The following is a 16,117-nucleotide window of genomic DNA, read 5'->3' as shown; positions in this document are numbered from 1 at the left end:
TTTCCTCGATTTAATTAATGTCGGCTCTCTTCTCTTTCTTTTTTTTCTTTTCTTTTTTTTTTTTTTTTTAATTAATTTTTAACCTCCCAACTCTGAAAATTGAATCGATTTATAGAAAAATATATGTGTATAGAATCGAACAATGTAAACGATACGGACCTATCAATACCATGCTTTTGTTTGAAAAAAAAAAAAAGAATAGAAAATACAACAGAGACAAGAGCCCGATGTTACGTTTTGAAAAATATATATATCAAAAAAAAAAAAAGAAAAAGAGTAAAAACAAAATTAAAAACACGTTAAACGATACGACCATGAATAACCGAGATAAGACAACATTTTCGACGACGTATCGATATCAAACGCTTTATATTTCGTCTCGATCATCGTCTCCAATCATCGATCGATTTTTATTTAAACAATAAAAAATTAATATTATTAAACGAGGAAAGCTTTATACGATCCTTTTAAGGAGAATAGCGTAGTCTCTTTAGCTGTTAGATTTTTCGGAAAAGCAATTTTTCGACGATATTTCAACGACGCGATGCTTTTATTGTCTTCTTCTTTATCGTCGTTCGCGTTTATCGGAGAAAAAGAAATAGGAGCGAATAGAGAAAAACGAGAGAAAAAGAGAGAGAAAAAGAGATAGATAAGAGAGAAAGAGAGAGAAAGAGAGAGAGAGAGAGAGAGAGAGGAATAGACGCGTTCAGGTCTTTCTATAGCTGAGCCTTCACCGCGTCCTCTCATAAACTTCAAAAACATTTCTTATAAACGGCGGATGTTCCGCGACGGTAAGATTCCTGGCGGGTCTTATCCAGAGTAGAGATTTACTCACGAGGGTGGTAAGGTTGAAGGTATTGAGAAATATCGCGCGGATGGCGCGTTCGAAAATTCCCTTTCTTCCTTGGTACCCAAGAGGCAAAGAAAAGACTGCTACGTCGTCGCGTCTTTCTCTCTCTTTCTGTCTATCTATGTATCTATCTATCTACCTATCTATCTATCTATCTATCTATCTATCTATCTACCTATCTATCTATCTATCTATCTATCTATCTATCTATCTATCTATCTTTCGCGTGCACGCGCGCGTTATATTCTCTTAAAAAAGTAAAACCTCTTTCTTTACCTACTACATACATACACTTTTATTACAATCTCTTCTATTCAACGTTTCATCTCAAAACGATAAGATAAAATACAAGGAATGACACTTTATTTAGTTGATAATTTTCAATAGAAAATTTATGTAGGATATATCATTTATATATATATGTGTGTGTGTGTGTGTGTGTGTATTGAAATAAGAACGTAGCAAATATCAATTTATATTAAATTGGCTTGGAAAAGTGTTAGAAAAAAAGAATAAGAAGAAAGAAGAACAAGAAGAGAGAAGATGAGAAAACAAGAAAAACAGAAATTATAAGTAAAATAAAAAAGAAGATCGCGAAAATCTTAGCATGCCGACGTTATTATCTTCTACCCGTGAGAAGGAACAAGTACCACCGGGAACGATAAGGTAAGGTAAAGCAAAGTAAAGCAAGGTAAGGTAAGGTAAGGTAAGGTAAGGTAAGGTAAGGTAAAATAAGGAAAGGGAGGGATGGATGGATGGAAAGATGGATGGATGGATGGATGGATGGATGGATGGATGGAAGGAAGACGTCGAAGGGATGAATTCGAAGCGGATAAAGAGGAACTCGACGGAAGGAAGGAAGGAAGGAAGGAAGGAAGGGATGGAAATAGAAGGCGAGGAAGCTCACCTGAAATACCTTGGGAGTATTACGACACATTTCGATCGAATTCTTCAGGAAATCGAGAAATGCCAGTACGGTATATCTCCGTTCGTCGAGATATTATTACGTATTTAGGTGAAACAGTTGCCGTTCGCGGAAGGTAACACACTTAGAATGATATTTCTCTCTCTCTCTCCCTCTCTTTACCTTCTCCTCCTCCTTCTCCTCCTCCTCCTCCTCCTCCTCTTCCTCTCCTTTCTCCACCTCCTTCTGTTCGGCTTGCCATAGAATACATCCCCCGGACTCTCTCTCCTTCGGTGCACGCTATATACCCCATAGCTCTCCGACCTCGAAGGATCGCAGTTCTGCGCGATATCCTGCATATCTCGGCATACCGTCCTCGTCGTTTCCGACATTGTTCCCCGGCCCCGGCCAACACGGAATAATCCCACTCGTTCGACGTCTACGCTCCCGGCTTCCAGCTGGATTCCAGTCGATTCTGCTACCGAGCTTGTGCTGCTGGGTGAGAAGCCAACCTGGCGAAACGATAATTGGAGAACCTTTTCCTTCCTCGTTACTCCTTACTCCTTACTCCTTACTCCTTACTCCTTACTCCTTACTCCTTACTCCTTATCCTCCCCACTCTCCTTCCTTTCTCTTCCTTTCCATTCATTTTCCTTCTCCTCACGTTGCTCCTAATCGGCCCACGTGAGCCACGTTTTACCAATAAATTTCGTTATTCCATCTCCATGAATATTTAATTGAATAAACCCAAACCAAATCTCGATTTAATACAAACAATAATGTTTTCGACGTAATAATCGATCTTTCAATTTTAGTCGACGTGTTTTATGTATACGAGCGAATATGTACGGCTTATTTCACGTTGGACTATATTTCTCGTTTACCTACGTAGTGGTTACGTATGCGTTTATTGTATATTCTCCAATTTCGTTTCTTTTCTTTTCTCTCTCTCTCTCTCTCTCTCTCTCTCTCTCTCTCTCTTCTTTTTTCTCTTGTTAGAAAGATTATTGATAATTATGTACGCGGATAATTCGGCCGATATCGATGAAGAATTTTTCGACGCGTTGGCCTTGTTACGTTCGAACGAGGACGACAGTGCCGAGAAGCTTAGGAAGATGTTGGACGAACAAATCGAGAAAAGATATGGTACGAGCAAAACATTGGCTTTTAGAATGCCTAAAGAGTTTTTACAAAAGGAAAGGACTTCCTGGAAAACGTATTCGAAGAATTCAATTAAATTGACATACGATAAAAATCAAGTGACTAATGAATCTAGCGATAAGGCTAACGACACAAACGACAAATCTGTTGAAATCGTTGAAGTTAATTTTAAAAAGATTTACGAAGAGGAATATGAAGAATTTGAGAAGATCGACGTACCGAGAATCTCCATTCCCGATGATATCTCTAACGATGGTGCACTTTGCAAGGTTAAACATCTCGAATTTGTTTATATATATATGTATATATATATGTGTGTGTGTACATACGATCATATTATACATTAGTCCTTTTAGGTGATTTGAAAAATTGATTACTATTTTTTTTCGAGATACTTTCTTCAACCTTTTTTTTTTTTGTCTCTATCTTTTATAGATTCTAAAAAAGTTCCTAGACTCTCGTATTTCCGAGAAAAAGAGAAACAAAAAAAAAAGAAAGAAAAGAAATTAGCTCAAAAAATGTCGACAAAAATTAATCGATATTTCGAGTCGCCTAGACTTTCGGCCAAAAATATCGATATTAATTTTTATTGGCCGATTTAATTACGACAAACGTGCTTTCGATCGATAACAATCGAATGACTAATTAAACGAATCGAAGATATGCAACGGCACGAAGCTGGGTCCTCTGATATTGCTCGAGTGCCAAGAGTGCCAAGAGATCTATCATCCCCTTTGCCATAATCCAGCGGTAGTCGATATCGACGTCTACGATCCCAGACTCGTTTGGCGATGTGGAAAATGCGTCGAAGCTACGGCCTCTACCTACGAGAGTACTACTTTGGAGGAGGAGAGAAAGGGTGACGTTAAAAAAATTACAAATAATAAATTTGCGAAATCGGTCAACGTCGACAAGAAAAAACGTTGCGTTAAAATGTACGAACGTGAAAAAGTTTTCAAACGACGTCGCTGAGAGGAAAAATTTTTCTTTCCTTTTTCTTCTTTTTTCATGTTTTTTTTTAAGGTTTTTTTTTTCTTTTTTTTTTTTTTTTTAGGGTTAAAATATAATAATAAAAGCGCGTCCGAGAAATTCGAGATAGATGTGTGGTAGATCTTTTATTCGATAATAATCATTCGTTTTACACATACTTCGCTGCCTTGCAAATCACAAAAACACGATCTCTCAATGCTCGTGGAACATACTCTAATCACAGCACAGGGCATCTTACTCTTATGAACTAGAACGAATATCATACAGCTATGATACAACGACAACGACGACGACGACGACGACGACGACGATTCGTTCGTCTTGAATCCAAAAGAGAAAAAAAAAAAAGAAAAAGAAGAAAATGAAACAAGAAGAATCGAGTATTATCAGGCGATGTAATACAGGGTGAATTTTTTTTCAAGGTATTCCCAAAAAAATACATGTATATATTTCACCTCTTAACACCGAAAGAAGATCAATAACGAACTTTAGCATTTTGTAAAATCTTTTACTCGCAAAAGTCTCGTTTTATTAATACTTTTCTTTCAATAATTTCATAAAACACATACATGTATACATATATGAATCAATAACAATTACACTTCTTTTAGACTCACCCCATATATATTTCAATAAAATGAAATATTTTCTTGAAGGATATTTTTACAAAAATAAAAAGAAAAAAAAAACAAACAAACAAAAGGAATAAGATAGGAACAAAACTCTAACGTTACAATATTTTCTCGCTCTTTTCTCTTTACATTAACTTTGTTCGCGATCGATTTAAATAAATTCGATCGTTATAATACTACTTCACGCAAACGTGACTTTATTACTGGGAATAATATCTATAAGTTCGATCTATGAATTTGGCGATTTCGAGCGAGGATGAGAGCTTCGATTCACAACTTTGAATAAACCCTTATACATTGTTTTTTTTTTTCTTTTTCTTTTTTTTCTTCATCGACATTCGACACTCATATCATTTTGCTTATCTAATGGTTATATTACGCACGCATTGCGAGAATTGGAGAAAGTATATATGTATATATATATATATACTATATTTCTCTCTCTTTCTCTTAAATTCGATACCATTAGATCTCTTAAACTAGTCGACTAATCACTACAATTAATCGTCGCAAAGTAAGTGCCCTGTGTTTGAAGAATTCTATATGATAGTAATAAAGATCAAGATATAGATCAACGATGACATATATATCGATCTAAAATGGCGATGAGAAGGAAACGATGAATGAATTAAACGAATTGTCAAAAAAGAAATAAAAAAAAAAGATTAATAAATAACGAGGATTAATATCACGGGGTTAAGAGGCGACACAAAAACGATATTATTTTTTTTTTTTTAAGCGACAAAACATCTTTTGTGCTCGTTATCACAGAATCGTTTCCTTCGTCTAAAGAAATTAAGAAAGCGTATGAAATAAGAATAAAAATAAATGAGAAAGAGAAATAAAAAGAAAAAAGAAATTAATCTCAATGTCGAAAGAATAAAAAGTGGTTCCTCTCATTGCGGTGCGTCATTGAAGTTCGTATCTTCTATCCCTTTGTCTCAATTTTTTTCTCATCATTGCTAAATAATAAATAAGACACAAAATTTCTTTTCGCAAGGAGCAAAATGCAAAGATAGATGTATAATAATTTCTTTAAAACAAAAAATAATAGAGAAAAAATGAACTTTGCGATTCAGAATATATATATATATATGTGTGTGTATCTGCAAAGTCGAGTCAGAATTTGTCTTTAATGAAAATCGTACGTTTTCGAGATTTTCTTTTTTTCTTTCTTGCATTCTCTATCTTTCTCCCTTTCTTTCCTTACTAATTTATTTATATTTTGCTTTTTTCTTTTTTTTGCTTTATTCGCTTTTCTTTTCCCTCGATTTTAGTCAGAATTTATTTATGGCACGATTTTTCAACTCGATTAGAAACGATCGAGTCTTTCTTTCTTTCGAGAAGATATGTTTGACGTTTGATCTTCGTTTCAAAAAATAGCTGTGCGCATGCATTTGCTTTTAATTAATTAATTTATTTTTTTTTCTTTTCTTTTCTTTTCTATCTCTCGTACTTGGCATTTGTAATGTCCCGATTGTTCGCCATAGAAAAAGAAGTAGAAGAAACTCAATGATATTTTCAATGCACGTTCCGCAATTTGATAAAAGGGTGATATGAAATTAATAGTATGAATACATACATACATATATATATATATATATATATATATATATATATATATATGTACATATATATGTATCCATCGTAAAATTTAATTTTTTAACGCACGTGTATGAGATTCATGCGTTTCGATCTTGTTACTTTAAAAATCACTCTTAAGAGTTCGTGCGCGTGCGTGTGTGTAGATGTAGATGTATGTGTCTATGTATATTCGATTCTTCTTTTTGTTAGTTAGTTAATTAGTTAGTTAGTTTGTTTGCTTTTTTTCTTTCTTTACCTTTCGTACTCATTCATTATTTCTCTACGTGCGTATTTCTAAGCATGCTTCACATATAAAACTTTCCTAAGGAGATTCTTATTGAAAACACGGATGTGTTCGATGAGTATAAGAATTATTGCATATTCATTAAACCGATTGAAATTAGTATGACAGTAGTTTCTTGCTCGCAACTCTATTTACTCGACGTGGTCTTGATGAGAAAGAAAAAAAAAAAAAGGAGAAGAAAAAAGAAGAAAAAATGGAAATGCAAAGAGAGAGAAAAAAAAAGAAAAGAAAAGAAAAGAAAAAAGAAGGAAAGAAAAGTAAAATAAAACAAAACAAAAGAAAAGAAAAGAAAATTATACTGTGCAGCCGTAAATACGTACTTGTTAAAATGAATATATTATATAAAAGTAATTGGAACGTGCTTCGATTGACGATAATATTAAACGTTACATCGTGTTTTTATCTCTCTATGGGCTCCATTTAAAAATTAATTCTAACGATCGATCGTTTATCATTTCTAAATTGTCAAAAAGACGAATGGATTAAAAATAAGATAATACTTGCGCTCTAGGCGTGTTTATATACTTACTTAGAAATATCTTTCTTTTTTTACGTTAACGTTATTTCTCTCTCTCTCTCTCTCTCTCTCTCTCTTTTTCTTTGTAACGTGTGACAGATTCAGCTTGATTTCTGCCAGAGTCGATGTGCCAAGTGAGTGACATCGATTAAATAAAGATTTTGACACTCGTGTCAAGGATCTATATCATCTCGTCTATCATCTCGTCTTTAGATAACTACTTGCTTGGCACACGAACCTCTTTTTTGAACGTCTCGATCATGCCAAAGATTTCTTTCAATTATCTTACTTGTTTAACGCAATATAATGTTATAATGTGCGAATGTAGTCGCGTATCATGTTTTACATAATATTAATAATAATAATAATAATAATAATATTAGTAATAGTAATAATAGTAATAATAATATTAATAATAGATTTAAAATAATGAAGAAAGAAAAAAAAGAAAAGGGAGTTGTTAAAAATTCTTACGTGCGTCAACCCTGTTTTTCAATTTTGATTTCTCTTTTTTTTCTTTTTTCATGCACTGTTTCTCCTTCTCTCTCTCTCTCTTGTTCTCGTTTAAAATTTTTTTACTTCTTTTAACAGAGATAGAGAGCTTAGATCTGACACTAAGGGAATGACATTGTGATATGACGAATCGATCATTCCGTGCTTTTTCTTTTTTTTTTTCTTTCTCGTCTTGAAAAATATCTTCAAAACTGTTCGTTCTAAATGCAGAGCCGTGTCAAACTAAATTTAGTATTTATGTATGTAATTATGTATGTAATTATGTATGTATGTATGTATGTATATATGTATGTATGTATGTATGTATGTACGTATATACATACGTACGTAATACGCGTGCATATAAGTGCGTGCATGTGTGGTGTATGTATATTATATCGATATGGTAGCGCTCGATATCAGGCACGAGAAACAAGTGATTCATTAAAGATCTTATCACCGAAGAATGATAATAGTTTACCAAGCATTTATTATACAATTCCATATCAATACGAAACGCAAAAATGGTGTATTATTGTTATCTTTAGTGCATCACTTGGCACGGATTTGAACGTTTCGATAACATCGAATAAGCCGACCATGATCATTGATCATTGATCATTGATCATTAATCATTGATCATCGTTTGTTCAACACTTAATGGACGATGAAAAGGAGTAAAAAATTATTCTCAGAGAATTACGATATAAACCATGACGACATCTCGCCGGCGTTCGGACATCTTTTTTCTTTCGTTCGTTTGTTTTGTTCGATTCTTTTTTTTTTTTTTTTTTTTTTTTATTATTTTATTGACAACTACATGTATTTATTCGAATCGAATGTCATACGTAATTTTTCGAAAGAATTTATATACGTTTATGAGCCAGAGATTATGAAGCAAAATATTGAGAAAAAAAGATTTATTGTGTAATTCGTATAGCAATGACCTGATTACACGAATTACCCAATAAATTAATTCTTTTTTATCCTTGATTTAGATCACTTTCTTAATCACCGACTCATATAATCATTAATAGTATGTATATACATATATATATATATATATGTATGTATGTATGTATGTATGTATATGTGAGCCGATAATTATGAGCGTGATATAAGTCAAAAATTGAAAAAAAAAAAAAAAAGAGAGAGAATTAGTTTACTTAATTCGTATAATTTACTTATACGAATTACGCAATAAACGAATTTTTTTCTGTCGATTCTTAACTTAAACCACTTTCATAATCATCGTCTCATTGTATATAATAAATACGCAGGCGAACATGCCGGTGGTTTATTGTTTGAACAAGTAACCTAAGAAGAGGTTCTCGTATTAAAATATATAGAGAGTAGATAGTATTTGTGTGTATAAAAATGTGCAAAACAGATGTTTTTCTAAGTCGTCGTGTAATGTAAACGCACGATCTATTATGGTGTATATTATATATAATAATATATCGTACATACGAATATCTCAAACGTAAAGCTTTCATATGTTATTACGACGAAGAAATACATATGTATGTACGTATGTGTGTATGTATGTATGTATGTGTACATAAGATTGATTTTCTCAAAACTAGTTAGTTCGGCAAATGCATATATAACATCATCGTTCTATAAAATTGTCATGCTTACGGAATATACGAAGAATATCTTACGTGAATCGAAAGGACGTTGTTTTTATATCGTTAATAGGGTCTCTTGGTTCAAAAGTTCAACACACACACATACAAGCGTTTGTTACAAACGTCGTTTCAAATTTCATCCCTTGGTCAAATTATATATAACGAGGGATTGCAGAATTATTTCTTGTTTTTTTCTTCTTTTTTCTTTTATCTTTTATCTGCGATTCCTCTTTGAGCATACTGTTGTCAAATAAATTTTGTTAATCAACCTTAAAATGACACTATGTGTGTGTGTGTCTGTGTATACATATACATATACATATATATACATAATACGTATGTGTATATATATATGCATATATATATGTATGTATGTATATATATATATGTATATATATATGCATCGTAAATATTTATATGCTAATGTTAAAAACATAGGAACTACATCCTAAGCTTCTCATATTACATTTACGTGTCGTATTTTATAATAATTAGTCTCGTAAATAGATCTCACAGAAATCATTTCGGTTATCTTAAAATCTAAACTTATAAGCCCTGTTTCCTACACGTACATACCTTCTAGCATCGATAATCTTTCGCCAACAAGATATTAATTAGAAGATATTTTATCGGATAATAAACTTAAGATCTCATTGTAACGTTCATTTGATGAACGTAAATTTTCATAGATCTAAATTACATCGACGTAAATGCATTCCTCTCTCTCTCTCTCTCTTTCTCTCTTTATACATATATATGCGTATATATATGTGTATATATATATATATGTTTCTTATAACAACGAATTTGAACATACAAAATAATGTTTTCTCTACGTTATATAAAGCGATTGAAAAACGTAGCGACTAGATTTTATGCGATCGACTAGAATCCCCACTTTCAAAAAATCTCTACAAAGATAAACTTTTTAAATTTTTTCGAACGAACTTTCTTTTCTTCCTTCGTACAATGGACCTTTTCTCGTGAAAAATTCAATTTAGTGTGCTAATTTCTGATCTTACTATACTATATACTATGTGCTGTTTATATGTAATACACTTGTTTAATTATAGTCACTACGATGTTTTTCTTTACTAATAATTGTTATTGGAAGGCCATTAGAAGATTCATCGTAAGTAACCAATGCCTTACTTTGGAAGCGCTACGTTTCTTTCAATTTATATCAATAAATATTATCTATGCGACTTTGTATTCTATAAATGATTTTATTCGTTTAGTTTAAAAGACGATTAAATATAAAAAATCAAAGTAACAATTAATGGAATTACTTTGAGTCGTTTTACAAATAAAATAATTTGAAATTAACTCGTTAGATATAATATAATCATATAAATAAGAAACTTTTACAAATTATTTTATACGTCATAAAATAATAAAATTCTCATTACATTTTAGATTAAAAATATAATGAACAGAACAGCACTTCCAGGTAGTGACAGTAGGTACTTTAAGATGACAATCAAAATTATAAATTATTCTATAAAATTAATCCACTTTCGTGGCAGGTAATCCATGACCTACGACCAGCTGTTCTTTCGGAAAGTCTAGGATTACGGTAAAGTGAAATCCCATATTTGCAGAGGCTATCACGTATTCGCATAGTGAGAACCAACTAAATGCTAAGGGGCAAAAAAGATTAATTAAGATAAGTATTGATTAGGAAAATAGATTCTATGGATGATATAATGAAAAGGTACATCTACAGTAATAGCATCTTACATAAGCTATAGATCATGAATAATTAAAATGAAAATGTTCTTACCCAAGTCGTGACATAACAGCCGATGTTTTAAAAAGAAGATAATGAGTCCAACCGTACTGATCACGCTTGTAACAAACAATGCTTGTTTGTACTGAAGACTTTGTGCATTAGGAGTAACAAGACGGCCTAATCTTACAGATGTCAGCATGTATGAGAGAGAGCTGAACATGAACACGATAAAAATCTTTTCGTGTACAGCTGAAAAATAATTTGAAAATTTTAATTTTGAATTAATTTTAAACTGATGTTTTCAATTATCTTTCCAACACTTGTACAGACTAACACTTTGATATACTTCAATAGATTCTAATTAGAAGCATATTTGCACTAGGGACAACAAGGTGAGCGTTTCATTACCATTATCTTAACGTATTGTACACAAAGCGTGTTAATTAAATTTTAAGTGGTAACAGCGTGCTATTGAATCGTTTTGCGTTCAAACATAGAATATTTTTACTTACGATAATTCTCTCTGTTCGATATATACGTTACGCCGCTTAAAGCAGCTACCTCAGCAATGTTTAACCAATAGCATAAATTTAATAATCTGCATCCCATAATTCTGCTAGGTACATCTTCTAAGGTTTTGAGTATTTTATAATAATACGAGTGATATACACCGGCGATAACTAAACGAGGTCCAATATGTAATGCTATGCTTATACGCCATAAATATCGTTGAGGAGATACGCCAGTGATAGCGGATATCGATGGGAGGACATTGTAAACCTGAAGCGATAACACTTCGAATTAAATAATATATATCTTGTAATAAAAATATAATTTCATGATCGTACGTACCTTACAATGCGTCTCGTGAATGTCATCCTGTTGGAAAATATACGCAGTGACAAAACAAAAAACCAAAGAAAACAACGGTAGGCAAACGGTGCTCATACATAATCTTTTAAAAGATATTACTAAATACACAGAACTCTTGCTGCCTCCTACATTGTTAAGCTCCATACTGGCGTTGTTCATCATTTTGGTATTTGCGAATAAGCAAAATCAGAAAAAACTTATGTTATCACCAGATAATAATACATGATTGCTATTATATTAATCCTATTTTGAAGCATGTAGAACCGTTCTGTGTTTCATGATGATATGCCTAAAATATAAAAAAAAAAAAGAAAAAATTATAAAACACAAGATCCCAAAATATATTTAGTATTAGGCATAGATAGATTTTTCATCGCTGTATTGGATACATTCGAGAATTGTATTAACATTAATAAAAATTAAATTTCATTGGAAGAAGAAAGTAGGAAGGAGAAAAGAAAAGAAAAAGACAGGATTCTTTTTTCACGGCATGACAAATAAATATAAAACACGTAAACGTGTTTGAGAAAGCCGAACGATGGAAGGAACAATGATATAGATTTTTTCGCGCCATATAAATAAGAATTGTTAGAACGACGAGAGGATACAATTCTGGCATTTCTCTCTCTCTCTCTCTCTCTTTTTTTTTTTGGAATTGATTTTGTGGATAACCTACTTTTTCTATAAATAGCAAACAAAAGGGTACTGTCGCGATGAGCGCGTTCGTGACATTTTGCCACGGGCAGTGCATCGTCCTTCTTCAAACAAAAAACCGGTATGATTAATCATATTGAATACGTTAGAAATAAAGTACGATTAAATATCAAACTATCTTGATTTATACATCTATTTTTAGAACGTACTAAAAAGTATCGACGGTTCGAAAATATCGACGAATGAAACGCTCTAAAAGACTGCGATATACATTCTCTTCTTAAAAAGAAATTTGAGAACAACGGGATTATATACGAGAGCTTAGATATAATAAAATATTCTTCGAATGGACGTTCTCGTCGATTATATAAAAAATTAAAAAAAAAGAAGAGAGAGAGAGAGAGAGTGAGAGTGAAGTAATAAAGAAAAAGAACAAAAGAAAGAAATAAGAATAAACGTTAATAAATAGTAAATGAATAATTGATCACTTACTTTACTTGTGAGCTGTGTGTATCGTCTGCTAGAGACTTATGAGATACGCTAATCTCTATCCAAGCAGTCGCCATCTGCTTTTGTTATCTTCGTAGCGCTTTCGATCAATTTGGCGCGTTTTTTAAATTAGTTACCCGTTTCTTAATCTCTCTCTCTTTTTTTTTTTATTATAATCTTGTAACATTCGAATCAGAGAAACGTTACTTTGTCAAATATTGATTATTCTTGTTCGTATAATATTTATGGCATAGATAAAATGTGTTTTTATTGGATGACGATCGAAGTATAGTTTAAATAAATGTTTTATGAGAAATTATCCGATTATTGATAAATTGGAAAATACATAATTAATATCAAGGTAGACATCGAAGGATCGCCATTTTTTATTAAAGTTGAAATATATATATATATATATATATATATATATATATATATATAACAGTGAAAGAAACGATAAACTTAATTAGTTTATTGAAAATATAGTTTTTTTTATTTAACATTAATCTACGATTTTTGTCGTACAGCAGGTTCCTCCTCGATCTCGTATTCGATCTCAACTCTTGGCCGTAACTTTTTCTTCGTTTTACCTTTCTTATCTTTAATTTTAGACAATTTTTTCTTGCTTGTCGACGGTACGATATCCTAGCGAGTAAATAAGTTCATTATTTAATACATATGATTTTTTAATCGTATTACATTTCGTATTTTAAAATTAGAAAAATTGATTACCTCGATATCGCTGGTTTCTGATTCAAAACTATCGGATAACTCAATTTCCTCTCTTTGACCAGAGTCACTATCTTGATCCTACGAGATGAGAAATAAAAAATATGATTAGATATTGATATATCTTTAGTTTTGTAATCGATTATTTTTACGATCATAAATACATCGTCTATTTCGTATTCTTCTTCGTCATCTTCGTCCTCTTCGCTCTCTGCTTCTATGTATCGTGGTCCGTTAACTGTAGTTTTCCTTTCATCTCCTTCCAATTCCATTTCTACTTCCTTTTCAATATTTTCTTCTTCCTCGTATTCCCTTTCGCTTTCTGCTTCGCTCTCCACTTCTACAGCCTCCACGGCTTTATCGAATACTTTTTGCGGGAAATTGTAAATGTCGTTGTACTGTAAAAAAGATTAGGGACCAAATATCGACATGATAAATGTTAGAATCACATTAGAAATACTTTTACTAACCACTCCTTGTTTCAATCTTTCCATAAGTTCCTTCTCGATAACATTTTCCACTCTCGCAGCGACAAGAGCCTTCTCTTCTCTACGTCTTTCACGCCTTTCAATTTTTCTAGAAAGCGGTACTATTTTTTTTTGTCTTCTTAATCTAAGCTTTCTCATACGTATAAGATACTGTGTTATTTTAAGAAATCTCTGTTTGCATTTCGCTTTAATAAAACCTGGCCAGTACAATAAATTTTCATTGATTTGATAAATAGCTTTCTCAAAATTCCTAGAAAGTTTTACCTTCTCCCACATATTCTTAGGAAAATGTACTCTAAGAAATCAAAATCATTATATATAAATATATTATTTAAAATCGAAATCATTCGATATATATGAAGAAACAATCACTTACCTTTCCGCGGTTCTCATGTACAAATAAATAATACCATTCTCTTCTCTGATAGTTGCGTATTGGCTGTTCGCAAGAGGACACGATGCCCGACTACACAATCCAGTGAGATTGTATTCATTTCTACAAAACCTCTGAGTTTTGGTGCTATTATAGAAAAAGAAAAATTTCTAATAAAACATCACGATACGATTAATGATAATATAATTAGTAATGAACTAACTTTTATACTTACTTCACTTTAAACGAACAGAAAGATTTATTGATTATACTCCACACAACCTATAAAAAATGAAAAGTTAAAAACATCATGCATTTTTGTATCAAGTATCAAACAAATTAATATTATAATGTTAATTTCATTTACGTACATCATCATGCTGCATTTTGACTAACTGTTAAAGTTTATACGATTATTCCAATATAATACACGTGTTTATCTCGACATAGCTACAGAGAATACGATAGAAAGGTTAAATTTTCTCATGAAAATTTTAGAACAATGTACGACAGATGGCGACACATTAAACGCCTGTGAAGTTGAATACGCGATGTTAAATCTTTCAATAGCAGAACGATGTCGCTGTTGTCGGTTGGTTAATCAATCGGTAAAAATCAGACGGATATATTCAACCGTCTACTGTCGCCATCTGTACGTAATCGATATATTTCGCGATTCGATAATATCGATTATCGAAGTGAAGTATAGAGTAGAACAAACGTTTCGAGATGATCTTAAAAATCAATTATTTTTCGAAACTTTTTACGCTTGTAGTTTCACGATATGAAAGACAAACACAAGAAGAAGTTAGTCTAAAAAGTTTTCCATTTTGAAAATCAAATATAAAACTTTCGATCCTAGTCTGATATAAAAATACGCGTAAGTAACGGTTCGAATTTTGTGTTTGTCCGTTAAAGTTAATGCAAGTTCAGTTTGAAAATCAGTGCCAAGGTTTCTTTTCGATTATGCGAGTAATTTGTCTCGTATCTTTAATCGTCTCGTGTCGTGTAATTAGAAAGAAAACAAAGGAAAAAAGAAAAACAAAAATGAAGAGTATTATTGGAATCAATCGAAAGAGTATATGCGTGTGCATATGTATACATGCATACATACATACATACATACATTTATACATACATTTATACATACATTTATACATACATTTATACATACATTTATACATACATCCATACATACATCCATTCATACATCCATCCATACATACATTTATACATAGATCCATACATACATCCATTCATACATCCATCCATACATCCATCCATACATACATACACACACACATACATACATACATACATACATACATACATACATACATACATACATACATACATACATCCATTCATACATACATACATACATACATACATACATACATACATACATACATACATACATACATACATACATACACACACATATGTATATAAAGAAAAAAGAATTAGAAATAATCGCATGATCGAGGAAAGTCTAGTCGTCAAAAGAGAAATGAGGAAAAGAAGGAAGAGGGACGGTCGTTTTCATTGTCTTGTAATCCCGTTTCTGGAACTAATCACCGGATAATGGACGAATTTATATTCGCGTGCCGTTCTTGCCGAGCCATGACAACGGTTAGACGTCATCCTGTCACTACTTCGATCTTTTCGCGACATCGTTCATGGGTAAGTCAAGTTTCTTAATTAAGAACCCTTC

The 16,117-nt window shown here is 32.1% G+C and overlaps 3 protein-coding genes across 3 annotated transcripts; 1 reads left to right on the top strand and 2 right to left on the bottom strand.

Moving 5' to 3' along the window:
• Positions 1-2,766: 2,766 nt before the first annotated feature.
• Positions 2,767-4,210, top strand: LOC127063774 (integrator complex subunit 12-like). Its single transcript, XM_050993957.1, has 2 exons — positions 2,767-3,184; positions 3,576-4,210. The coding sequence occupies exons 1-2, from the start codon at positions 2,771-2,773 to the stop codon at positions 3,885-3,887; spliced, it is 726 nt and encodes a 241-aa protein (XP_050849914.1). The 5' UTR covers positions 2,767-2,770; the 3' UTR covers positions 3,888-4,210.
• A 3,997-nt stretch (positions 4,211-8,207) lies between these two features.
• On the bottom strand, positions 8,208-12,888 carry LOC127063766 (post-GPI attachment to proteins factor 2-like). Its single transcript, XM_050993946.1, has 5 exons — positions 12,817-12,888; positions 11,650-11,959; positions 11,310-11,577; positions 10,849-11,046; positions 8,208-10,705 (listed from the first exon to the last, which is right to left on the bottom strand). Exons 2-5 carry the CDS (start codon positions 11,830-11,832, stop codon positions 10,572-10,574), a joined length of 783 nt encoding a protein of 260 aa, XP_050849903.1. The 5' UTR covers positions 11,833-11,959; positions 12,817-12,888; the 3' UTR covers positions 8,208-10,571.
• A 395-nt stretch (positions 12,889-13,283) lies between these two features.
• LOC127063758 (protein MAK16 homolog) lies at positions 13,284-14,910 on the bottom strand. Its single transcript, XM_050993907.1, has 7 exons — positions 14,775-14,910; positions 14,639-14,685; positions 14,407-14,550; positions 14,013-14,325; positions 13,707-13,940; positions 13,546-13,623; positions 13,284-13,458 (listed from the first exon to the last, which is right to left on the bottom strand). The coding sequence occupies exons 1-7, from the start codon at positions 14,787-14,789 to the stop codon at positions 13,321-13,323; spliced, it is 969 nt and encodes a 322-aa protein (XP_050849864.1). The 5' UTR covers positions 14,790-14,910; the 3' UTR covers positions 13,284-13,320.
• Between the last annotated feature and the right edge of the window lie 1,207 nt (positions 14,911-16,117).

The sequence above is a fragment of the Vespula vulgaris genome, chromosome 1, assembly GCF_905475345.1.
Source record: "Vespula vulgaris chromosome 1, iyVesVulg1.1, whole genome shotgun sequence".
Lineage (NCBI taxonomy): Eukaryota > Metazoa > Arthropoda > Insecta > Hymenoptera > Vespidae > Vespula > Vespula vulgaris.
The sequence above is the reverse complement of the archived record's forward strand: the minus strand, read 5'-3'. Positions and strand labels throughout refer to the sequence as shown.

Excerpts from the sequence above, each read along its gene's own strand:
- LOC127063774 (XM_050993957.1), top strand. The coding sequence starts at position 2,771 with ATGTACGCGGATAATTCGGCCGATATCGATGAAGAATTTTTCGACGCG. Across the intron at positions 3,185-3,575 it reads ACGATGGTGCACTTTGCAAG|ATATGCAACGGCACGAAGCT; the intron begins GTTAAACATCTC and ends AACGAATCGAAG.
- LOC127063766 (XM_050993946.1), bottom strand. The coding sequence starts at position 11,832 with ATGATGAACAACGCCAGTATGGAGCTTAACAATGTAGGAGGCAGCAAG. Across the intron at positions 11,578-11,649 it reads TTCACGAGACGCATTGTAAG|GTTTACAATGTCCTCCCATC; the intron begins GTACGTACGATC and ends TTATCGCTTCAG. Across the intron at positions 11,047-11,309 it reads ATCGAACAGAGAGAATTATC|CTGTACACGAAAAGATTTTT; the intron begins GTAAGTAAAAAT and ends ATTATTTTTCAG.
- LOC127063758 (XM_050993907.1), bottom strand. Across the intron at positions 13,941-14,012 it reads AAAGATTGAAACAAGGAGTG|TACAACGACATTTACAATTT; the intron begins GTTAGTAAAAGT and ends TCTTTTTTACAG. Across the intron at positions 13,459-13,545 it reads CAGAAACCAGCGATATCGAG|GATATCGTACCGTCGACAAG; the intron begins GTAATCAATTTT and ends TTTACTCGCTAG.